General features: G+C 43.1%; 1 protein-coding gene across 1 annotated transcript in view; it reads right to left on the bottom strand.

Moving 5' to 3' along the window:
- The window catches only part of COPS3 (COP9 signalosome subunit 3), a 126248-nt gene that overhangs the window by 40589 nt on the left and 58878 nt on the right, over window positions 1–26781 (bottom strand). The window contains exons 2-6 of the mRNA XM_085628928.1: window positions 24429–24558; window positions 14866–14978; window positions 14729–14778; window positions 7634–7726; window positions 4960–5139 (exon numbers count right to left, since the gene is read on the bottom strand). Coding sequence (XP_085485054.1) covers window positions 4960–5139; window positions 7634–7726; window positions 14729–14778; window positions 14866–14978; window positions 24429–24558 — 566 coding nt within the window. The remainder of the gene's footprint in view (window positions 1–4959; window positions 5140–7633; window positions 7727–14728; window positions 14779–14865; window positions 14979–24428; window positions 24559–26781) is intronic.

The following is a 26781-nucleotide window of genomic DNA, read 5'->3' on the forward strand; positions in this document are numbered from 1 at the left end:
ATGAAATGGGCACGCAGTCTTCGACACTTGCTGGAGACCCAGCATGTGGGTACTAGGACGCCAGAATCTTCTGCCTTGGTTCTGTGTTATTAAGGTGTGGGGACGGTGTAGGAAAGTGCCACTTTTTGCACCGTTACCCCCCACTTTTTGCCTGAAGTCTGATGGACTTTGACTGAATGTGCACCGGGCCCTGCTAATCAGGTTCCCAGGGCCTGTAGTCTTTCCCAAAACTGCACCTTTGTCTCCACAACTGGCACACCTCTACACCACATATAAGTCTCTTGTAAAAGGAAAGCCCTGGTACCAAGGGCCTTGTGACCAGAGAGGATCTCTAAGGGCTGCAGCATGTATTGTGCCACCCTTAGAGATCCCTCACCAAACACATACACACTGGCATTACAGAATGTGTTTTGGTGCAGCTAAAACTGAAGAGTCGACATGGCACACATCCCTGTGTGCAATGCCCACAAACACTGTCTGCTGCATAGGTAAGTCACCCCTCTAGCAGGCTTCACAGCCTGACGCAGGGTACACTACACAAAAGGCAAGGGCATCGCAGCATGAGCAATATGCCCCTACAGTGTCAAAGTCCATTCTTAGACATTGAAAGTGCAGTGAAGCCATACTGAGTACATGGGCTGGGAGTTTGTCATTACCAGGGCTAGGTTTATTACGAAATGCACTCACTCTTAGAGATGCCCTCTGAAAAACAACCAACTCCCTAGTGTACAGCTGACTGATCGGCACAAACCTGACACACTCAGAAATGTTTGACCTCCCAAAGGTGGGAGACCTTGTGCTCTCGTGGGTCAGGAACAAAGCCTGCTTGGGGTGGAGGTGCTTCTCACCTACCCCCAAGCAGGAACAGCATTCAGGGCGGTGAGCCTCAAAGACTTCCTGCCCTTTGTTATGCTACCCAGGGCCTCTCCAGGCTAGTGGAGATGCCTGCCCCCTTGACCAAGCCCCACTTTTGGTGGCAAGATCGGCGGGAAAATTAGTAGTCAGGAAAGGTGTGTCCCTTTTCATATAGGACGACCCCAAATGTGGTCCGAGCTGAAGTGACCCCCCCCCCCCTTTTTTTTTTTTAGGAAATCCTTCATGATGGATGGAAGGATTTTAGGCAATCAGGTTATGGGATGCTGTAGTCACCCTAAAGATAAGTAGCCGATTGGCTCCTACCTGCCCATACCAGTAACACCCCTAAATGCAGTATTTAGGGATATCCCCTGAACCTTGATCCTCAGATTTCTGCGACTTAAGAAGGACAAAAACGATGCAGTGCAGCAAAACCTGCAGATGACTACTGTATTGGTCCCAGGCCTACTGGCCTGTCTCCCGCTTAAAGACTCTGCAAAGATGACGCCTGTCCTGCAGCCAGCGAATTCCAGAAACCAGAGGAAGACTACCTGTTCTTCAACAAAGACCACCAGATCTCCCGAAGACAGTGGTACTGTCCACAAGAAACCCTCTCCCAGGACTCTGGATGACCTAAAAACCATCGGTGACTGACCTCTCCTAGACTCGATGAAGGTGCTTGCAGCCTCATCTTGAAGGGTCCCCCTCACCGAAACTGGCTCTGTTGAAGTTCCAATGCTCAAAGGCACCCCTGCACCCTTGAGCCCTTCAGCTCTGGGGAGCCAAGCCGATGGTGCCCAGACATCCACAGACACCTCTACTTACCTTCCTAGCTGTTAGTCTCCTCCATCCAGCCTCCTGGTCCAGCCTTTGTGTGACCGAGATCCCCATTCACTTGCTTTGGACGCCTGACGCGGATTGGCACCCTGCACTTGGCAGCCCCTGGTCCGCTGGTGGTGTACAGTCGGTGCTTCCCTCTGCCCCCCCCCCCCCCCCTGTTCTTACTAAACCCCTGGGGCCTATGCCCTGAAATTTCAGATATCTACCTGCAACCAGCACCTCTGTGGCTGCCCCCAGGCTCCATTGACGTGGTGACCCTAAGCTGGGCTTCTTAAATCTAGGTTAGTTCCACTAAGAACTACTCTGAACGCCTCTGCCAGACTAATCACAGGCTCCAGAAAGCATGATCATACTACACCCGACTTAATTCAACTTAACTGGCTTCCCATTGAAGCAAGGATCCGCTTCAAGATAGCCTGTCTGACACAAAGCTATACACTTCAATAGCCAAGCTTACCTGGCAAAGAAACTGGAGCTCTCTGGTTCCAGTCGAAACGCAAGAAGCTCCAATATCTTACTCCTGAAACCACCTAAATTCAACAAAAAAAGAACCTACAATCGCACCTTCTCAGGGCTGGCCCAAAGAATCTGCAATGCCCTACCAAAGGAGATCAGAGCCAACCCCTCAACTGCTTCATTCAAGAAACAGGTTAAATGGCTACTTTTCGAAGAACTTCAGCAGCAATAGCTTCTATGTCTTGGGACTGTCACTTCCCCCTAGTGCTGGACAATCACTTTTACTTTGTGTATTGAAATGTATATGCTTGACAATCTTTATGTTTTGAAATAGGTACATGACAATCGTTTTCTTTTTTTACTTTGAATTTGAAATGTATTTTCTCGTTCATTGGACGTAGTGTGCTGCTAAAACTGCTTGGCCTCGTCTAGTAGGGCTTTCCTATTTGATCACCTGCTACCTCGTCTTCCCCGAGCACCCACATGTTCCTTTATGACTCAGGTTCCTCTTACGTTGCCTTTTGTATTTTACTTTTTTTTTTTTTTTAATACTTCTTTTTATTGAACAGTTTCGACATAACTCACCATCACAAAATCCTGGGAAAGCTACATCATAATTCCGTATTTCCAAACATCAACATCATATATCAGGTCACAATTACAATATGAGAGAATTCAAGGGGTTTCCAGAGTTTCAGTATCCGTCTGGGAGTAAGTAGGTGGAGTGCAGATATCCCCTCTATAGTGATTCCATGCCCCCATACCTTTCCCCATTTACCGGGGCACCCACTCGCAACATAGACCGACTTCTCCCTGAACATGCACCAGTCTAGGTTTGTATTTTACTTTTATGTATCTTCACGTCAACGTTAATTTTCCTCTTTGTACAGCGCTCTGATACCCGTCCGGGTCTTAGTCGCGCTTTATAAAACTTTACAAATAAATAAATAAAATTGACTAACATTGGGCCCAGTGACTTCTGCACCCGGCTGCCCCAGTACCGCTGGTGGTGAGTACCTGCCTTGATCTGACCCTTGCCCAGTGTTGGTCCAAACCCCAGAAGACTGGATGTGTAAGTCAAGTACATCCCTGTAAATGTGCATAACTATTATCCTCCCATGGGATTGCATTTCTTGATATTGCACTAAGTGTCTATCTTTCACATTTTCAAGTTACCGCTATTCTGGATTGACACCACAGAGTATTTTCACTGCAACTAAAGTATTTATATTGCCTTAGCAAACACATTCACACTGTAACTGAAAAAAGTATTGAGGTTTGAAAACTGGTACTTTCCTGCAACAGAGTTTCTCTTGGTTCTAAAATAAAAGTAATATTTTTGTACAAACAATTGGTCTTGGTTCAGTCTCCGAGTGTGTGTAACCATTTCTTGCCCGCGTGTGTACTCCAAATGCTTAACACAGACCTCTGATAAGCCTAAATGCTCAATCACACTACCATAAGAGAGAGTAAGGGATTATCGACATTAATCTCTGTAAAGCCTCAGATGATTCACTGGACTCTGTGCACATTATGCCTTACTTTGGTATAGTATATACAGAGCCGGCTTCCAACAGATGGTTTTATGGAAACTGTGCCTGCCTGACTGGGAACTAGGCACCAGGGCTTCCTACAAGGTGGTGTGCAGAGCTGAGATTCTGACCTGGCCCATCAATACATTACAATCAGGGGGTCAGGGACTAAACATCCCTTACCATACTACTGCCTCCAAATTTGGAATGAGTTTATTTTAACTGATAAAAATGTTTTGTGCCTTTTTTTACTTATAAAGCAAAGTTGATCTGGCAACCTGGATTGCTTTGACCAAATTAGAGATGCAATTTTGGTGTTGAAGAATATTCCATTACAGCAAAGCAAATGGAACAATTTGAAACTGCATTGAGAATACGCAACGAAGCTCATCTAGTGGAAAGACATGCACGATCTGAAGATGTACAAGAAACCAAAGGGATATGAACCATAGCTCTGCCAGAAAGAGCCCCTCACCTACACCATAAACAGGAAGTAGCGTATGAGCTCAAAATATTAATACAGCTGACCTGGATGCATAGCATGGAATTTGGGGAGAGAAAGCAGGCACTCGAAGAGCAGAAACTGGTGGCAAAGGAGTGTAAAGCAGCTCTTAAATAAGCCCTTGCCGGAGCACAAGACTGAACTTGAACATATGGCTGCCTTATGGCTGCCTTAGATGAGAAAGTGGCCGTAGTTGCCCCATTTGCTCCTGTTAAAGGCTAGGCCAGCTTTTGCTATTAAAAACAACAAAAAAACACAACACACATTAATTTGCTGAGATTTTATCCACCAGGAGGATGGAAATGAACTTGTCCTGATCTTTGCTAGTGCCTGGGTCTATAGGTCAACTATTGCTCCTTTTTCACACATTTCCTTACTAATGGGAAGCTAAACGGATAAGTAGCAAGGAATTCAGAGATCGTAAGTGTCCACGTAGTAAAGAAGTGTGCTCATCTCTTCCACCTTAACTATTCTGCTAATGTGGACAAAGTACTAACATGAATTCCAAGGAGAAATGAAATGCAGCCATCAGGGGAAAATAAAATTATCCCACAAATATCTACAAACATAATACAATCAAGTACAAATTAAACTATTTTTTGCCTCAGGTGAGCAAGTATCATTTCTCACTCACTATACTTGGTCTCAAAAGGTGCTTGTCTTCACTATCAGAACCAGGTAAAAGCCGGAAGCAGAGTAAAAGGTTTCTATTTGTGCATTTAAAAAAAACGGCCAAAATTTGCTTTAAATGAGTGCAATTAGTAGGTCTCTTACCTGTTCATAAAAGTATAGCGCTCTTTCAAAGTTCTTCAGACCTGTGTAAATCATTCCTCCATAGTAGTAATAACATAAAAAGTGCTTAGCGTCGAAAGCCCCATTTTCTTTACAAATGTCCATCATGTCGACATCTAGATATGCAAGGGCAGGTTTGAAACATTTTGCCAACAAGCAAAGCTATAAGGAAATAGAGGGGAGCAAAAGACATAATGGTGTGAACTCAAATTGTAAAATTTCATTTCAGAGTTATTCTCTTCAGAGACTACACAGAACAAGAGAACCATGACACAGCAAAAATAAAAAATGTAACAGGTCTGCACAAACATCAAAAACACACCCATACAGCACCAAGCTCTCTTTGCTACTCGGGTTTATAAACCTACATTCCTTATTTCGTGGAAGGGGCGATAATTATGTTGTATTGCGACATCTAGTGTAGGAAACTGGGTTTTTGGTGCAGTACCCCCCCCCCCCCACTTGTTGTCCCCTTATTAGCTACTGGATGCTGATTTTTAATGCCGACAGTGCACTAAGGCTTGCTAACCATAACTCAATGCCAGTGTTCTTTCCTTTAAAACAAGGTGATGTCTAATTGTAACACAATTGGGAAAGGACTTTAGTACGCCTGTAAGTCCCTAGAAAAAGGTACCCTCTGTACCTAGGGCATGGGTACTAAAGAAGGTCCCCAAGGGCTACAGCATATCTTATGCCACCCTAAGGAACCCACACACAAATTCCACATAGACTGCCATTGCCGGTTCAAACGATTTAAGGTAAAATCATTAGGGTGTTCTGGTAGGCTGTAGGCAAACCCCAGAATCACTGGCTGACATGATAGTCTTGTATGAAATCAAACCTCTTACTTACACAAGCTCAAGAAGTGTCTCATTCTGATCTGCGATAGTAAAATCTGCCAGTTTTTTTTTTTACTGTACTGCAGACACAATAAGAGAATCAGAATCCTTCTCTAGAAACGGATCTATGTCTAGAGTCTCAGTTTACTTTTCTGCTTTGGTCTCTGTTGATTTGCTCTACATGCATGGTAAAATGAAGGGGGGAAAAAAACAGAAAATCAAGAAGAACCTAGAGATTGTGGTCTTCCAAAGTTCACACTGCTGCCGCTCTGCCTCTTCGAATGGACCAGAAAAAAGAATGTTTAGTTTCACTGCCAGCCTTCTCATATCTCTGAAGGTCTTTAGGTCATCAAACAGACTGCGCACTGAAGATAACTAGAGAATTCTAAAGAAAGGTGAGCAGCTATTATTGTGCTGCATTCTGTTGAACTAGTATGATGTCATGGAGTAGTGAGAGCATAAAGTCTCATAAGTGACCTATAACTCCTTAGATCCAGAGAAGATTACTTTCATGACAACCTACTTAACTGGCTGGAGAATCAAAATACAATGTTCTGGACTAGGCTACACTGATACAGACTACGAGTTGCTCCCTCTTGTTAACAACTACTCAATTCAATCTTGTTTCTTCAGCAGTTATTTATGCCTTCAAGTCAATTCTTTCAATCATTTTTGCAGTTAATCAACCAGCTTTTGAAAGTGGTTGCAATAACCCATCCAGAATTCCATTTGACTGTTCTCATGAAGAAGGGGAAAATATAGAAGGAAAAAGAAAATATTAAAAAAGATATTGAATAAAAGATAAAACGCAAACTGAACGAGTACGATTGAGAAGGCATGATGAAATACTGTGTTTTTTTGTGTTTTTGTTTTTAAACAGAATGGTAGAAGAGTTTAAAAAAAGAAAATTGTGCAATAAAATTCATTTTGTTTGAACACAACGGTTATTCTTAAGGTTAACTGCAAAATATCTCCATCGATTCAGAAGTGTTTCATGATGATGTGCATATGCAGAAATAATGTTCATGAATATTAATGAACACTTCATAATGGAACAATGCAACTGCCTCTGCATGCATTGTTAACATTAAAGCAGTGACAAAATATTTTCCGAGAGATGGTCAATATAATGACTTGTTTGTAGAAGTTTTGCAACAATTTTACAGTCACTTAAATATTAGTATACATTTTATTAGCACATTTAGACAGATTTCAGTTTCTGGCGTGTACGAAAAAAATAATAATAAGAATAATAAAAATCACACCACAAATCTCAGCAGAAACAGCAAGATCCACTTCCAACATGTGTGCATGCAACACGCATCCAGTTTGGACAGCATATTTCTGAAGCGGTTAAGCCAGCATCCACGTTGGTAATTTGTGCACTCCCTCCTAGTGAGATATCGTTTAAAGTAGAATTAGTAAATTGCACTAGTGTCACTCAGCTCCTGTCTAATGTCTCTATGAAACAAATAATCTCAAGACCAGCATTCCACCAGACTAATGAAGTTACCAGAACTGGGATCTGCAGCGGGGAAGCATTACTAGAGGTAATGTTAAGCCAGTTAAATCAAGGATGTTTTAAGAACTGTTTTTAAATACTATCAAAAGAAGAACTGTACAATCATACATGAAAATATTTAACCAACGACAGAATATCAAAAAAGGAATTTGTAAATATGAAAAATTATTGGATTTGCTTTTTAGAATTAAAAAGTAATTTTCAAATGGAAAACTTCCACACATTTCATTCCTTTAAATGTACCCCTCTTTCCAATTCAACGAATATCAATGAAATATGAAAAATGGCTTCTCACCTGGCAGAGATCTGCATGTATTGAGGTTAACTGGTTTGTGTTCATCTGCATCTTGTCGATGGCTTGCCTGAGAATGCCGATTCCACGCAGGGGCTGTCAAAAAGGACATCTTTCAGACAAAATAGCAGAACATGGTGTCTTTTGTTGACAGGTACAACACAAACACAACACTCATTGATTGTTAACGGCACAGGGTCTTACAAGAGAATCTGAAATGAACAAAACCGACAACTATCAACTCCTAAAATATTGATTCTAAAAGTAGCTTTACATGGCAGTGCAGTTTCTCACAGAAAACTGCTTTTTAACAATCACAAAAAAGGGGTGATTTGCGATGTAAGCTTGGGCTTTCACACTTACAGAAAATTCTTAGACTCCACCAAAAACCTTTGTCTTCAGTGTAACCAATCGGTTCAACAAAAAATGAGTGAAAAAGTATTAGCTGCTGTGGGCATGAATCAATAACACTTAAAATGGATTTGGCAACATAAATATTTTAAATCTCCCGCGTTTTGTATTTGTGTTCATTTTCATTTGTTTTCCCCTGTTTTGGTCTGTGGGGGGTTGCCCTCTCACCTGCACTTTAATTTGTCGTTGCACCGCTGTTTTAGCGGGTCCTGTCCTGGGGGTTTGGAAATCGGGGAGAATCGGCTGCCATGTTGGGAGTGGTGGTGACGCTTTTTGGGCGCCATCTTGAGCGTTCTAGCGGTGCTGCTTATACGCGGCCACCCTACTTAAGCCAGTCCCTCAAGCGCGCAGCGGTGACGCGCAGCGGGGCGCCTTCCCTGCGCCTGAGTCGCGCCAGAGTCCTGCCCGTCTGCGCTCGTCAGCGCCGAGTCAGGGCTTAGGCAGGGCTCTGTAGCCCGTTTCCCTCTGTGTTGTCTTAGGACCCTCCAGTACGAATGTATTCTAGAATTGAGCTGCTCAGTTATCGCGATTCTTCGCCCTGTACTCAGGCACCGCTACACCCTCTCTCCGGCCCTTTTCAGTGCCCGGAGTGTGCTTTTAGACTTATATCTCCCGCTTCTATTTCTGCTTATAGGATAGCCCCCTTAGAGTGCTCAGATTGTCTCGTTCCACCGCAGGTAAAATTTCAGGCCCCCTATGATTTTAAGGTCTGTCATCTCAATGTGAGGTCGTTGGTCAAACATCATCTGGATGTTCATACTCTGCTTACGGAGGAAGCTCCTGACATTCTTTTTATGTCAGAGACATGGCTGCATGAGGAAGCTTTGGTAGCGGTCAATCTGGCTCTTCCCCCCGAGTATGTGATATTTACACAATCGTAACTCGAGAGGTGGTGGTATTGCGGCCGCTATCAAATCCTGCTACTCATGTATATGGACGGCCTTGGACATAGCTGGCAAAGTGCCCATTTTCGTATTTCTGTCAGTCCGCATTTTACCTTCTCTGGACTACTTATCTATCGGCCTCCGGGCCCGGATGCTGCCTTTAGATTAGCTCTTCCTGAAGTTGTCAGCGCACTAGCTTTAAGGGCTGCTAACTTTAGCATTATCGACGATTTAAATCTTCATTTTGATACTCCCCTTTCTCCTGCAGCAAGTAGCATTCTTGCCGATTTGGAGGCTCTCCAGCTACCTCAGTTGGTTAATCATCGCACTCATGTTGGTGGGCACATTTTAGACCCTATTTTTACCAACCTAACTACGGCTAAAGTGCTGCCTCCCAGGCCTATGGCCTGGACTGATCACCATCTCATAGAGCTGCACCTTACGATTGAGGACTCTCCTCCCAGAGCAATCGCGCCTGTGTTTTTCAGACGCCCATGGAAAAAACTGAAGCTAGCCGATTTTCATCGGCTTCTTGGTTTATATCCTCCGGGCCCCTTTTCCGATGCTGAGTCGGGCTATGATCTCTTCTGCAGCTGGCTGACTGGAGCCTTAGACTGCCTGATCCCAATTACTGAGAGTAAGCACCGTCGCGCTGAACCCAGTCCCTGGTATGATGACTCGCTTTGGCTCTTAAGAAAATCGTGTAAACAAGCTGAAAGAGCCTGGCGTAAGTCATATTTGCCTGATAGGAAATTGTTGTATCTTGCCAGGATAAAAAAAATATCATAGAGCGGTCTGTAAAGCTCGGGCCGCTTACTTTTCTCGTGAATTTAATATCAGCACCAATCCCACTAAATTAATATTTAAGGTGCTTAAGGATCTTACAGCCAGTAGAGCCCCAGTCGCTGAGATCTGCTCTGCTTCGCACTGTGAGGGCCTGGCCGCCTTTTTTGTGGAAAAGGTGGAGGCCATTTATTGTTCTTTTCCTGGCTCATCTGCATCTTTGGAGAAGCTGGAATCCGGCCCGAAGACAACTAGGTTATTGCGCTCTTTTCCTGAACTTTCGATGGAGGAATTTAATAAAATTGCGGTGAAAGTTAAATCAGGTTCTCCTATGGATCCTCTACGACCTGCCCAATTCAGAGAATCTGCGTCACTCTGTTTCCCTCCTTTATGTGACCTTGTCAAGCTATCTCTGACGTCAGGCTCTGTTCCTAACAGTTGGAAACAAGCTCAGGTGATGCCCATTTTAAAAAAACCTGCTCTGGATCCACTAAAATTTGAGAACTATCGTGCCATATCCCTTCTTCCTTGGGTGGCAAAACTGACTGAGGCCCACGTCAATACTATTCTATCTAACCACCTCCATTCTGCCAATATTTTAGATCCTTCTCAGAATGGTTTTCGACCTGGCCATAGCACCAAGACCGCGCTACTCTCAATGGTCGATCACCTGCGAACTCTGGTGGATTCTGGTCAAACGGCGGCACTAGTGCTTCTAGATCTTAGTGCCGCGTTCGACACTGTCTCCCACGCAATTTTATTACAGCGTTTGGGTGAGGCTGGTGTCGATCACGTGGCACTTGAATGGTTTCGATCGTTCTTATCCGGCCGCACATTTAGGGTCGTCACCCCTCCCTTCCAATCTAAACCCTATTCTATCACACAGGGTGTTCCACAGGGGTCGGCTCTCAGCCCCACACTTTTCAATCTCTATGTGCAGCCGCTGGCTGCTGTCACCAAGCGTTGTAACCCGACTATGGTGTCCTATGCTGACGACACGCAGCTGGCGGTTGCAATAAGTGGGGCTTCCGACCTTGAGGCTACTAAGTTCCGTGAGGGAATTAGTTCAGTGGCCCGTTGGATGACAGATAATTTCTTGCAACTGAACGCAAAAAAAAACGAGGTGCTCATTGTTGGCAGGCAGAGTCATCTTTGGGGTGATCATTGGTGGCCATCCGAGCTTGGCCCTACTCCTCTTCCTGCCACCGAGGTTAAAAACCTAGGGATTTGGTTGGACTCTAAACTTAGTTTCATCTCTCATACTAAGAAAACCGCTGCCATGTGCTTCGAGACTCTTCGTAGGCTCAGACCTATTTTTAAATTCTTTGATGCCCCAACCAGACAGCTTATTGTACAAGCTACTATTTTGTCTAGGTTGGATTACGCGAGTTCCCTTTTGCTCGGAGCTAATCTGGCCGAACTTTCTAGACTTCAACGCGTTCAAAACGCTGCCGCCAGGGCTCTGGTTGGCTTGCCGAGATTTTGTTCGGCCAAAAAAACCATCTATAAACTTCACTGGCTCCCTGTTGCTCAGAGGATTAAGTCTCTTTGCCTTTCGTTTAAAATTCTGAAGCACTCCTCCCCTCAGATTCTGGAGCATTTTATCTCGCCGTATGTACCCCCGCGGTCTTTAAGATCTTCAGGGCTTCACCTGGTTACAGTCCCGTGCTTTAAGAGGGCTAGGGCCGGTGGCCACTCTTTTAGCGTGCTTGCTGCTAAGCTCTGGAACTCTCTTCCTGTCCATATTCGTGCTATTGATGAACTTCTGGTTTTTAGGAAGGCGGTTAAAACCTTCCTTTTTCCCCTGGATTCTTAGAGCTGTCATGGTCGTGTCCTTTGGTTTTTGCTTGTGTTCCGGTCTCTTGTCCAATTCAGCGCCGGGACGCCCCTTTGCTGGGGCAGCTGTGCGCTCTACAAATCCGGTTAACATAACATAACAAATATGTCAAATATAAAACAGCATATTTGTGGGCCAACAACAATCTGTAAGCTGTGATGGCTGCCAAGTATACCATTATGGGAGAGAATTATAAATTAAGTGTTGCAGAACATAAACTAAATGAAAATAAAGCGTCTCGCTGACACAAAGGGTTGATGGACCTCTTCTACCTAAAATACCGCAAGAGCTATTTTTAGATCAATGAATTATTTTCTAAAACCGGATGTAAGGCTTTTTAACATCTTTTAAGACACATCTAAAGACTAGTGAAAGATTTTAATGACGAACTGTATGTTGTGGGGTAGGATCTATCCTTCGGCCTGGATCACATGGCACTCCAGTGTAGGCATTTTGATAAGTGAAGCCGATCTGTGAATCATCCCTAGCAAGACAACCCTGAAGGGAGTTGTCAAACTCCCTCTTAATTAGGGCTTTGAGGCGCCTTCTTTTTCCCTCTACATCAAGCGATTTTCTTTCTTCACCAAGCTCCCTCTTGTTTCAGTGTTGATGCCGAGGAATGTTTCGACATCTAGGTTGGGTGCCTCGGTGTTTCAGCATCAATGCAGAGTGTTTTTTTCTGTGCCGCTGAGGATCCAGTCTTCGCAGATGGCATCCAGCTGCCTTTCGCCATCTCCATCCCATGCCTTTAATCCTCTCTTGAGCTGGAAGCAGGTGTCAATGGTTTGCCTCCATCAGTGTCCCTTGCATTTGACCTTTGTGGCTCCTTGGGCTTCACTCTGCCCTCTGGCATTGATTTCAGTGTTGTTGCTGGTTTCTTTGCATCAGAGGTCCTCTGCTTGACTGAGTTTCGGCTCTGAGGAGTTACCTTTTGTCTGTGTTCTTCCCTCTGGTTCTTCCGCTTGGGCCTCGTCCGCCTACAGTATGTCTTCCTCATCGCTCGACAGGCCCAGGTCTTTTAAAGGACTCTGGTTTCCTCTGTGGTGACATCATTGTATAGTGAGCCCACCTCTGTTTCCATTTTGCCCTGATGGCCTTGGGTAAGAACTCTGCACACACCTTTGGGCTGTGGTCCTAATGGAGGCAGTCCTCGAGTGTCCTTCTGTGCGTACCTGTGGTGGCATTCGGGGCAGAATCTAAAGGGGATATGCACCATGTCCCTTTCTCATTCTCTGACCACACAGTCTTTTTGAATCGGTCTCTCACCCGAGTGTCACTGTGATCTTCAGTGTTTTCTCTGGGTTTTTCTGGTGTTCTACGTCCTATCAGTCGTCGCCAATCCTGTTCCCTCAAATGTGATACTCAGTGAAAAGAAAGTTTTTCTTCTTGCAATTCCTTATGCCTTTCTCAAATCCGAAGCTCTCCCCTAGGCTTCCAGACCCAACAGCAGGAGAAAAAAAAAATCTGAAGATGGCGACTGCATTGAGGGATTTCCGGGGCATGCATCCGACATCAGACCAAGAAGGGTTTAAACCCAAATGGGAGAGGATTGTAACAAAAAGAAAGAAACAGAGATTTCCAGGAGACTTTCCGGACCCAACCACCAGATGGCTGATACCCAAAAAGATTCATTCTGCAAAACTCCTTAATTAATACTTCCATATTGTCCACACCTCAGAGATAAACTGCTACATGACTTTTGCAATCAGATACATGTAGTGGTAAGGTTATCCAACTGATCAGGGGACCCATCTGCTACCACTGACAGGTGGTTGATTCTTGAAAATAGGTCTCCGTTTTTCTTCTGGCACCATCAAAAGAGAATGGAAAGTTCTAGGAATCAACTTTAAAACTATCCTCTCATCCCCTTATTTGTCAAGTGACCACAGAAACATCTGAGCAGGGATAGCCTGGGTGCCTGAGCACAAGGCACTATAAAAATGCAGGACTCCTAAAGCCCACAACAGATAAGCTGTGGGAGGAAAATTGGGCTGATAAGACATTTCTATTGAACAGAAGTTAGTCTCTCATTAGTTTGATTAACTTTTGCTACAGTTATCCAAAAAACCTCCCAAGCTGGCTACAATGGAATGGAGCAAAAATTAGCGATGAATATTCTGCAGCAGTACAAAAGAGGACTTGGTTGTGTGAAAATCTGAGAACGTTTGCAAAGTCAGGCTTCAAAACCCCATCCCTTGATTCATTCTTCTAAACACAGGTACTAAATATTCTTAAAATGAGCCTCTACCACGTAATCAAATGGAAAAGGTGTGTTTTGGCAGACCTTGGTCCAAACGGTAAGACTACTTATTGATAGTGTTTGACTCTTCCAAGTGAAGCTCAAAAAATATATTTTTGATTCTACAAAGGAGAGGTTGAGGGGGGAAAAAAAAATAAGAAGCACCCTCCAGCTCTAAGGAATCCATTGATTATTGGTAGTTGATCACTTTTCTATCGACGCTATGGGATATTTTCGTGCTCTGCCTTCTGACATGTGCCTCTGCATTTGATGCAAAGATTTTTAACTCAATTTTCAGTGGCCCTCTACTCAAGCCTTACTGTGGCCTGGTAAATTCCCCTCCATAACACCCCAAGACAGCATGCTAAATATTATACTCATGCTCGAAGATTGCTTCTCTTTCAACTCTGATAATTTCTATGTATTTCCAGCCATCTTTCGCACTCCAACCACTGACATTCAAGAAAACCCATCTTCAATCTCCAACAAGTGCATGTAAACCCGTACTGTGGGGACGGTCAGCACCTATGGAGCCAGTACGCTTCATAATAACACAGCTTGCACATCTGACAAGGTTAAGCCACGTCCATAAGAGCCAATGTAAACCACAGTTTTAAGACTCCAGCTTAACCTAAGATGCATATCACCCTGTTTGCAAGCTTTATTTTAAAACTGCTGACACGAAAATTTAAAAAAAAAAAATAAAAAAAATAAAAAAATAAAAAAAAATCATACAAGCATTACTACTTTGAAGTGCTGGTGACTTTAGGAAAACTCTAATGGTCCATTTAAAGATTTAAAAGGAGTAATACAAAGTCCTTTCACTATATGGGAAAGTAGTTTAGATGTATGTAAAATATTTCAATCCCCTTGAAAGGAAACAGGCTTTTAGCACTTGCTTTAATTTCTACTGTACAATTTTGAAGGAATGATTGGTTTCTTACCTGTTTTCGTTCCAACAGAGCATTTGTTAGCTGATGACAAAGGCCAGCAACTAAAAGTAAACATTCAAAGCATTAAAACGAAACTGGATAAAAGACACAGATAAATACCATGTAGTGTGTATTGAAATATCACTTACAAGTGTCTGTGGCGTATCTAATGTGCTCGCCGTTACAAGTGCTGATAAAAATCTGGACCTGCGAGAATAACGTCTCAAAGTCAGGGACACTTGGCATAGAAAACTTCACAAACCTACGGGTGTAAAGAGACAAACAGAATCCATGCATTTGTACCTTAAAGTGATTACACTAGAAAGATAATATACTGTACACGCATTCATTACATCAGAAGGCAACCCTGTGCATTTGCACTCACTGGAAAAAGGCTTGTCCTTCCCAAAACTCTTATCCAATCACTGCATTGTGCCATATTCAGTGACAAAGAAATTGATTTAAATGTGTCAAAGGCATATGAAGTGTCAAGGCAAAAAAATAAATAAAAAAATAAGGCGTCAGAGAAAATTCAACCCCAGCACAGTCAGTACTGGACCAGAGTCCTGCTCAGCTTGTGTCTGGTTTGTGAATGATTGAATCAAATATAACTTCACACTTTAATCTTACAACTTAGAACAGCAGCAAGAAGGAGAGCCTTAAACAAAAAACAAATGCAAGAGAGGTAGCCCTTAAAGCAGGCACCTGTTCCGTAACACAATCCCCTCCCAATGAAAATATTTTATATGAATATTAAAAAGGGATTGAAAGCAAATACTGCCAAAGATTTTGTAACTCATCTTAGAGGAGGATTGCCACAAAAGTGTCTGATGGCTGCTACTGCCTTGCGGCTTTAGAATGCAGCCATGAGACTCTGAAAAACCAGGGTACTGCCTGGAAGCAAGACAGCAACCAGATTTAGCCAACATAACCTGTATCAGCATTTATGTGCCTCAGAATGCGGACAGTATTACTATGCCATGTAATAAGGGAATGTAGGGGTGGTTGGCTTGGCCTGAAATTGAAGGTTGTTTGACTAGAGAGGAGACTTACTGGGACTGGAGGTTAAACTGTGTAGTAAGCTAGCTCTTTATATGGTATACCAATATAAGGTATACCGTGCAAAGAGTCTAGGCAAATCCCAAGGGAAATACAGAGGAACAAATGACACCTCAAATGCTCTTTTGTGGTAGTGTGGGTGAGCAGTTAGACTGATCAGAGGGTAGTGCTAAGCATTTATATATAACACAACAAAACACACACACACACACAAAAAAATAACACATTCTTTTATATAAATTTAGATACCAAGATAATCAAAATCAGGGACGTACTTTCTTCACAGTTTTCATAAATGAACACTACATTATCTGGATCAGTAACGTTGTCCTATGGTGGGGGGGGGGAAATGTGTCGTTTTTGATACTTGTCTGCGACTTACAGGACTGTTCTTTTGGACTTTCAGGTGAATATGGGGCAAGGTCTAGGCCACACCAACAGGTCACCTCGGGGAACTCTAGGGCGTGCAGGTGCACAGGCGTGTCACGGTGTTGGGTGTCCCATGCACTTCAATGGGCGTATAGCCCAGTTACAAAGAGGCTGCAAGTTGGGACTAGGGGATAAGTCCGGATGAACCTACAAGGGGGCTCGACCCTTGAGATCCTCGGGCACACAGTGACACCCGTGGTCCACTTCTCCTCAGGCTGTGGGGCTCAGGTGCAGTGGTGTCTTGGCGTCAGATCCGATGCTGGAGTTTCTCGCGGTTGGAGGGGGCATGCAGAAAGAGGCTGCAGGTGGCGACTGGAAGTCTAGTCTGGGCAAACCAAAGTGTGGGATTAGCTCTTGTAGGTCTTGAGACCCAGTCAGCACCTTCACCTCCCTTGGACTCACGTCTCGGTCTTTGTTTTGCAAAAGAGGGGCAAACGGGACAGCTGGGCCACTCTTAATTTGGGTCTCTGTCCGTGAAGTTTTACTGCAAGGGAACTCCTTTGGCAATTTGCCGAGCACTGGGTTTCTAAAGGTCTGCACAGCGGCAGGACGAATCAGTTGCTCCATGAAGGTTGGGTGCAGTAGACTGTCCGGCGGTCTTGGTGCCAAGTCAGCCATGCACCTCGCTTCCCTGGTTCAGCAGTCTTCTTGCACTCCTTTTGTGTCCAATGAAATTTGAAGATCTGGTTTCAGGGGGGCCCCTATACACTCAATTTAGGGGTGTTAAGGGTAGTGAGGGGCAGTGCCAATGGGCTACTTACCCCTGGGTCACTACATCCCCTAGATGACCACTTCCTGTGGGAAGTAGGCATGTCCCTGTCCCACAATTCCCAATTCCACCACACACAATATGGTGGCAATTTCTAAAGACGTGTTCACGTCAGACTCAGTCACCCTAGAGGTGTGTCCAGCCTGGCAGTGCAACACACCTCATTCATAGCTCATTTTTACGCCTGTCCAGACGCCAGAGGACTCGGAGGGCGCAACAAAAGCCCAGTTCCCTACACATTGTAAAACATTTGTAGCATGCTTTAACTTTTACAGTTTAATGATCGTTGTTATCTCCCGATTTGCACAGAGTAAAATTTAAGCATGCAAAATAACAAAAACTTACACAAAAGAAAAGTTAAGTTTCAGCCTATTTACAGTTAATTTCTTAGTAAATAACTTTTTTTTTATTTTGTCCTTACTACTTACTCAACCTGTAACTAAGCACCCCAGAATCTGGCATGAACATAAAGAACCAGGTTCACAAAATGTACATAAATATGCAAATTGTAGACCTACATGTAATATCAGCAAATAGTTCCATATAGTTTTTGCTGATGCACAAAATCCAAGAAGAGCACATATTGAAATGTATGTAGTAAGATTTACAGCAACAATCTCCGTCCATAATGCACACTTTAGTGGGTTCGTACACATTGAAGACGATCTACTAGAGTATGCATACAAAAAATGTGCAAAGCCACATTTGTATTTATCCACACACAAAACATGATCACTTGCCTCTTCCTCATTCCACACTTTCATGAATTATGGGTGTGCACTATATATATATAAAAATGCATGGGAAAAACGCGTTTTGGGACCCCCCTTTTTTCTCAGCCCCCGCGACTTTCAGGGTAGGAGCGGAGCATAGCGCCCCACCTATTTTGAAAATTTCGCGAGGATTCATCGACCGGCGCCAAAGTTATTCCAAATAGAATGTTGCGGATTTCCTATGGAAACAGGGTCCTAACTATAAACTGGCGACCGCCAGTAGAATATATATATATATATATATATATATATATATATATATATATATATATATATATATATATATATATATATATATATATATTACCTACTGGCGGTCGCCAGTAGGTAGTTATAGTTAGGACCACGTTTCCATAGGAAAACCTCAACATTCTATTTTGAATAACTTTGGCGCCGGTCGACGAATCCTCGCGAATTTCTCAAAATAGGTGGGGCGCTACGCTCCGCTCCTACCCTGAAAGTCTCGGGGGGATTCGTCAAGCGGGGGCTGAGATAAAAGGGGGGTCCCAAAACGCGTTTTTCCCATGCATTTTTCCATAGGACCTTTAGACACAGCTACAGCCCGAACGGCTGAACAGAATTACTAGAAATTTGGCAGAGAGGTAGTCCCTAGGTCAAGGAAGTGCCTTTTGTAGGTTTGGTGTAAATCTGTTCAGTAGATTCTGAGAAAATAGCCTTTAAATCAATATATATATCTGAGCCCGCTTACGGTACGCTTACCGTACGCTTACGGTAAGCGTACGGTGGCGTGCGCGAGCGCGATTCTGATTGGCTCTTAGATCTTAGTAAACATTCGAATCGGCAGAAACCAGGAAGCGGCGTCCGCCATTTTGTCTACCGCACTGAGTGTTATGTATCAAACATGATGGCCAAAAACATGTTACGGGGATGTTTTGACAACTCCCTCTCACATAGTCATGTTGAGGGAGTCCCCAAACATCCCCCAAGAGCAAAAACGGCATTATTTTTTTTTCGGCAATTTCGCGGGGTACGCTTACCGTACGCTTACCGTAAGCGTACGGTAAAAAAATAAAAATAAAAAAAACACTATCCACACTTTCTCCACCCCTTGTGCAAATGGTGCCCGAAGGCCCCCATTTGTGCATGGCTTATCAGAGCACAGAAATTTCCCAAAAAATTTCAAAAGATTACCTATCACAAGGAAGCGCATAATATGTCCTCCATGTGCGCACGGTGCGCGAAGCGCATCGTGCGTACATGGCCCATCTAGCGTAACGTGGGCACGGCACTAACTGCGTAAAGTGGGTGCGCGGTGCGCGAAGCGCACCGTGCGCGCACGGAACGAACTGCGTTAAGTGGGCGCGCACGCCACGAATGGCGTAAAGTCACTTAGCATTTAAAAAACCGTACAAATTCACTGAAAAAACCATAGGTTTCACACACGTTATAGTTAGGAATTAGCATTTAAAAAACCTTGCAAATTCACTGAAAAAACCATAGGTTTCACACATGTTATAGTTAACGGAAATTTTACTGATAAAAAAACAATGAAATTGCCCCGTTATAGTTAGTGCTGGCAACTATAACTCACGCGACCGCAATCTTCTGCTGATGACATATGTGTCTTTATGAAAAAAAAATATTTGTAATATATGTATAGCTAAAAATGTATGGAAGAAGACATGGGCAAATAAGTGTCTAAATACAGTATTAGCATCAGCAGAGGATTGCGGTCGGACGAGTTATAGTTGCCAGCACTAACTATAACGGGGCAATTTCATTGGTTTTTTATCAGTAAAATTTCCGCTAACTATAACATGTGTGAAACCTATGGTTTTTTCAGTGAATATATATATATATATATATTTATATATATATATATACACTCATCACATTTTGCAAGCTTAAAACCTTCTACTTCTCCCTCTCCACAGAATGCTCACTTCCCCACCCCTACAATTAACAATGTGTACTGACTCACTACTTGCATTTCCAAATCATTCTGCTAATGCTGACTGGTCGTAATGGCAAATCTTTTTGTTCACGTAGTTCTTCACTTATGTATGTGCGCTCCAAACATTTTGAATATTATTCAAAGTGATAAGAGCACACAATGGTCAGGCTGAGAAGCAAATATTAGAATCCAGTGTAAAAACTAGTCATGTAGTCACTATGCCATATCATCCCTCTCCTTAATCCTCCTATCATATCAACTCCTTCATCAATTCCTTCATCTCCACCTTTGCTACATCCTTTCCTTCCATTGCATTCTTAATTTGTATGTTTTAGTCTTCTCCACTTGCCTTCTTCCCTTGCCGCCTCCCTTTTCTCACGATCAAATCTTTTTTCATCTTCCTCTCCAGCCTATTTTTTGCTTTGTTTTATTCAATGTTATCTTAATCACTTACTCCTCATTTGTTACTTCTTTGTTTCCTTTGGAATTTCCCCATCAAACAATTTCCCAAATTTGTTGTCCTTCACCTTTATTTCCTCTCCTTTTCTCAAATAAAACGCATGTGTCAGAAGATGGTGTCGCTGTACAGGTTAAGAGAAGAATTTAGTCCCTTTAAAATGTGTCTTTAAAGCTACACAGAATCAAGAGGCTGAAATCCTGATGGGCTGTTTCATGAGTTTATCGGTTGAAGGTCAATAAACGTCTATGCTTAATACCCACACCCTTTAATACAATACCGGTGTGTGCCATAAGCAGGTGTATTATGCCACACAGTAAAATATACGTCCTTTGGAATGGATATTTCTGGTTAATACTATATCTTCCAGAAGATACTACGCCCCTTGCAAACGAAAGACTGGGTCTAAGAAAACACTTTTGCCAAGGAACAGTTCCCCAGTATCACCACGTGGCACCACTACTGCGTCCGCCCTGGACGCGACATTGGCCTATACGTGGCTCCTTTTGACACACTGGCACCATTAGCTTGCATTTTTGCTGTCCCCAACCAAAGCGTGTGGAGAGAAACAGATAGCTTAACAGCCACCACAATTTATATTTTAGTGCATACCAAGGGATCTTATTTTAAAACAGGACTCACCCATAAGAGGAAGGGTTGTGGTAAAGAATATGTGGGAATATATTCTACCCACAGGAAATATTTTCACTGAATGCAAGTAACTTTTTTCTGATGGTTGCTACTTCCCACATATTTGCCACCTTACCAGCCATAATTGCTCCATCCCACGACTTCACAATAAAGGTGGGTGTAAATAGTGCTAATTAATAAAGTAAGTCATGCAGCACAGCTCTGGAAACATATCCCTCATTGCATGCCAAGGCTGTAAAGCAGTAGTGATTTGCAAAAGTATTCAAAGACCACCGAGTAGCTGTCCTGGGAATATCAGCCACAGGGATGCTCCTGTGAGAAGCAGTGAGGATGCCAATAGTCTTTGTGGAGCACAATGACAGCCAGAGAACGTTTCTTGGCCAAGGCATAACAGATCATTTTGCAGAGGATAACCCAACATCAAATAAAACACTTGGACACCCCTTTGCCTTTTTTTGGTTCCAGTGAAGTCCATAAAGTGCCAATAGTCCACTGTATCTTGTCTGGTACAGTTAATTTAGTAAAAGACAGGAGCGTCTGGTCCAGTCTGGGTAATGTTTATTCTTCCTTGAAAGGGTAAGTGAGGAAAGAAGGATGGAAGAGTGACACAATGGCCTAAATGGAAGACCGATACAATTTTTGACAACAAATTGTGGGCAGGTGAAAAAAATAAGTTTGTTTTGGTATAAAGCTGTGAATGGTGGCCAGACGATGGGGCCTGCAATTCCCTAGCCATGCAGGTAAAGCTATTGCACCTAAGTACACAGTCTTCGTATTAAGTAGACTACCTGAGTAACTGTGTATTCATTTGAACTGCAAAGCCTAGAGAAAGGTTATACATCACATTAGAACCCACCTGCTGAATAAAGGGCATGGGAAGTACACAAATAACAGATTTTCAGAAAACACAACACTAAGGAGGATCTGAATAAAGACGGTTGATAGTGCAACTGCTAAGCATTGTTCAGCAAGCAAAAGTGCAAAGAATAGAACATCGGCAGAAAAACAAAGCACAAAGAAGTTTAATTTCCTCTGCATCACATTAAGAAACCAATTTAGACCTGCAGCCCACACAGACTGATAGCAGGTTTACAGGCAGTCAGGTTGTCAGCCATTACTTTGGGTAGCAAAACGTATATTACACCGCTCAACCTCCACGCATGCAAACCAAACATCTAAGAGGAATGGGGTGAAGAACTTGATCATCATGCTCTGACAGCAGATCTATTCTGTGTGAAAGAGGAAGAGGGGATCCAATACAGAGTACAACAGCATACCAAACTCTCACCGCCTAATCTGGGTGAGAGAAGAATCGGTTGAGAGCCATCTTCACGCACCTTCTGCAGGACCTTCGATGGCAGAGGAATTAGAGGGGATGTGAAGAGCAGAACCTAAGACCAACTGAACCTGAAGGTGTTGCACAGGGAAACATTCAGATGGAGGTGAAGAGCACAGAACAGAGAAAACTTGCTAGTCAGAGCTGTGGCAAAGAGTTCAGCCATGGACGTAATCTTGAGACGATGATGCCTGTCACTTTCGGATGACGTTCCCAATCATAATCCAGAGAGGTGACTCAATGCATCCATCATGTCACAGAGGGTGCCCGCTAGATAGGCAGTGGAGAGAAAAATGCTGCAGAGCACACAACCACTCTCGCAAAGCCTCCCAACACAGGGCCCAAGAACCCATACAGCTTGGCCTGTTGAATTAATGGACTGTAGTTTTATCAGAAAGGATTTGAATAACGTTGCCTGAAATGGAAGGGACATATGCCTTCAGGGCAAGTCAGACTGCCCCCAACTCTAGCACACTGATGTGCAGTTATCTTTCGGACATGGACAAAAGGCTTTGAGCAGTTCTGTCCCCTGACATTAGCACCCCAGTCAGACAAGGAGGCTGCAGCAATGGTAAGCTGTGGCTGAGCAGTCTTAAGATCAAATGGTAGTGCCTCAAATTGGTAGAGCTGAGACCCCCACTTTGAATCCGAGGTAGAGGCTGCAAGTAGGGAGGATTGGTAGATGGAAAAAGATGTTCTGGGGATCCTGAGGTACCATTGATATCACTGCATTGTGGGAAACTTGGTTAAGAGGTTACATTTTGAAACTGTCCGGCAGGATGAAGAGGTTTAGAAACTTATATCCAAAATGGGTCAAAGATCCTACCCTTCTTGCTGACCAGGAAGTATAGGGATTAAAATCATGTGCTTCTCTCCTCCAAGGGCACCCCTTCTATGGGCACTTTAACAGAACAAGAACATCCGCCCACAAGACTGAGGAATGTGGTGGTGAGCACTTCCTTTCGGAATGAGGGTGGACTGTGGGGAGAGGAAAGAAAGAAGAGATTGAAGCCCTTGCTGAGAAACTGGAGCACTCGAGATCTGTCGTAACCATCTCCCAATTGGTGAAGTGCGAGAGTCTCACTACTGCAAGCTGGTGGTGGATAGAGAAGAAGTAAAGGTGGTTTTGGGGCAGCACATCCAGTAAAAAGTAGTGAGGAGACAAGAGCAACTGCTGCTGGTGTCCCTGAAGGATGTCATGATTTATTCTAACACACAATTAAATGGCTAAAACATGAACTGTACAGACATTTGAAAATACATTTCAATAGTTATGAAAGCCCTTGTTTTGTAATTCTGTGCGATGAAAAAATATTTTAATAGGATGAAACCAAACCAAAACACTATACTTGATGATATGCACATGATAAATATTTTTGGTGGAAGCCAATTTCCACAGATGTTTATATACCATATAGTTTTATAAGTAAAACTGCATGTTAGTGGGAAAGTTTTCGGCCCATTCGATGGGAAATGTGCTGTCTGTAAAGGATAGTGCACTACCACCTCATGCTTTATTAATATAATTATTATTAAAAGTGAGTTTTTAAAGATTAACTGAGAAACATTCCTGCCCCTGCCCTGATGGCAATGCTATTAGTGAACTAAGAGGCAAGTAAGGGGTCATGTGTACCTCCCTATATGTGGGCTAGATTCTTGTTAGGCACGGAGAAAACATTTAATCCATTAAATCAAACCAAATAGAATTTTTTTTTTGTAAAGTAGAAATGTTGAACTCCCATTTGGAAGGTGCTTTTATATGTGATAATGAAGAAAAAGGTACCTCTGCAAAATAAAATATTTGCCTGTGACGACGTAATGAGACCCAGTTTATGGGTCAAGTACATCAAAGTTAGGATTACTCCAGTTACTAGGCCAGCGGGTCTAGTAACATTAATATGATTTTTCAAGGCCTGCCATTGTAACAGCAGTACCCAACTCAATAGTGCGTCTCTGGAATGGCAGGAGACCATTGTCTGGGGTGCTCACCTAGGAAGGCGATGGAATCTACCTCCTCACACAATGGGTCCAAAAGCCCAGAACCCAGAAGAGTCTAGGTGGATCCTTGAAAGCAACAGTGGCATGACAGCTGTGCCAGAGGGGGCCATGGCTCAACTTGATGGTGCAAAAGACTACAGAGCAGGGACACTTCCTTTTAGCAGTGACAACATGGATCAGCTGAATCCAATCTTCGGGTACCGGAACAAAATGCAAACTGTATTTTCAGGATTAAAATGCGACAAGAAAAAGCTCCAACTGGTCAACTGTGGTACACCTAACCCTCCTCCAACCCAACAGCGTTAAATATAAACGTAGTACTTACAAAACAGCCAGGACTCCCAGGGAGTGTTCTTGTACATCAAGAGCCCCAAGCACTGTATCCAGGTGAGACAGATTTTTTGCTAGTAGCTCCCCACTCTTATTGATTAACTCACATAGCTGGGTCATTTGACCTAGAAAACAAAACAAACATAATATAAGTTATAGCAAGTCCCCTCAATTTATAATAAACAACGTTCTAAATTAACCTCAAATAAAGCACCCATTAATGGTAGGCCAATAGCCACCCAAGCACATATCTGTAAAGTGTAATCCCCTGACAAGGTACATAGAACGAGAACTACTGTCCGTAAGGGAACAATGTCATGTCTGCACCCTTCTTTTGCTTGATTTCTCTGAAGCAGTTACCCAACACTTATAATCACAAGGTGCTACTTCATCTCTTCAGGTCGGTGCTCATAGCGAATATGGCACTTGCATGCTTCCTCTTGTTACCAACAGACTACTCCACATGTCAAACTGCCATTACTCTTACCTGAACATATCTAACCACATATGAGGTACACAAAGTGTAGTCCTATCTCAAACCATAAGATTGAACTTGGAGCTACAGTTGTTGCAGACTGACTAATACACATTCACAGCTGAAACTAACAGAACTGGCTCTGCCTAAATGGAGCAAAGACTGAGCACACCGTACTAGGTTATGTCTTTCTATTTCCATCCTGTGTCACACTGAAAGCATACGTATCTTTCAAGCGCCTGATAAACAGTATCAAAGTAATTTTCATGCACCAATTACAAAGCATTATCTCTCTGCTACTCACAACCCATTAGATTACACCAGAGCAAATTTTGGTAATGTCTCAAACCAACTACTGGAGTGCCATCAACCTGGGTCTCCTGGTCAAAACACGAGAGCAGAACTACGCCCGCCATCTTATCTTTTGTATTAAAATCGATGTGCTAAAATGTTCCTGAGACTCTATCCCCTGTTCTACATCCTGCCTAATTACAACAATTCCCATTGGGTTGCCCGGGAGATCCATCTTCCCGCTGGTTCACGAGTCTACCAGTCATCAACGTCCATTCAGTCAGTTCCTCCTACGGCCTACTCAAGTAGGTCTTTTTTTCTGCACAATTTGTGGGGACTGTGGAGATCGCAAAAAGAAGCCAACCAATACATTGGTTAACACTAGCAGGCCTCGAGAAATTTAATTAGCCACTCGCTGTGGCGAGTCAGATTTTATCAGGGGGAGATATTTTAGGGCCTACTGGCCCATTCTGGAGAGCTGACAAAGAACAGGTGTTCTGTTCACTCACAAAGTGAATGAGCAGTAAAGATGCCTCTAAATATTATCATCTTGTTACATTTGCTCTGAGTTAAGAGACAGAGGCCAAAAGTCAGTTTATGTCTTGTACAATTAACTCTGGAGTTAGAGAAAGAAAAGTAGAGGATTTTGTACAGTGAACTGTCTGAAAATCGTGCTGTACAAAGTGTGAAACAAAAGGCTGTAGGATGTCAGTTTATTTTCCTAACACACAGCATTTAAATATCCAAGTGAACTGTACAAACATTTCAAAATATATTTGGTCATTAGGTATGAAATCACATTTGTTTTTAACTGATGGAAAACAAGATTTTAATAGGATGAAAACAATCAGAACACATTTTACTTGGTGATGTGCAAATGATAATCATTTTTGCTGAAACCCAATTTTCAAAGGTTATTGTTTATAGGCTTATCAGTAAAACTGCATTTTAGTGCAAATGTTTGTAGCCATTTCAATAGAAAATGTGCTGTCTGTAAATGACAGTGAGCAACCACATAATGTTTTAGTAATCTACTTATTAAACGTGAGTTTTTACACATCACATGAGAAAAATTCTTGCCCCTGCCCTGGTGACAATGGTATTAATGCACTAAGACGCACATCAGGGGTCATGTGTACCCGATATGTGACCTAGATTCTTATTATATATGGAGCAAAGGTTTAGTACATTAAATCAAACAAAAAAGGTTTTTTTGTACAGCAGAAATGCAAAAAACTTTCATATTTGAATGCGCACTCGTGATAATGAAGGAAAAGGCGGCTCTTTAAAAAAAATATTTGCCTAGAATCACACAATTTGAGACTAGTTTCCGGGTCAAGTACATTACAGTTAGATCGAGTAGACCTGCAGGTCTTGTAACGTGTTAATGATTTTTTCGAGGCCTACTAGTCCAAGTGTCACCACTCGCCTGCGCATCTTCCCCCGCTTATGTTTCTTCAAGATACCCAGCAGGGCCATTTTAACTGTCTGTTCTAGCTGTGTTGCAATTATACGTTGACACTTCACCTACCACAGTTTCCCAGAAGCTAGCTACCACGGGGCAGTCCCATGTCATGCGGGA

Source organism: Triturus cristatus, chromosome 10 (assembly GCF_964204655.1).
Source record: "Triturus cristatus chromosome 10, aTriCri1.1, whole genome shotgun sequence".
NCBI lineage: Eukaryota > Metazoa > Chordata > Amphibia > Caudata > Salamandridae > Triturus > Triturus cristatus.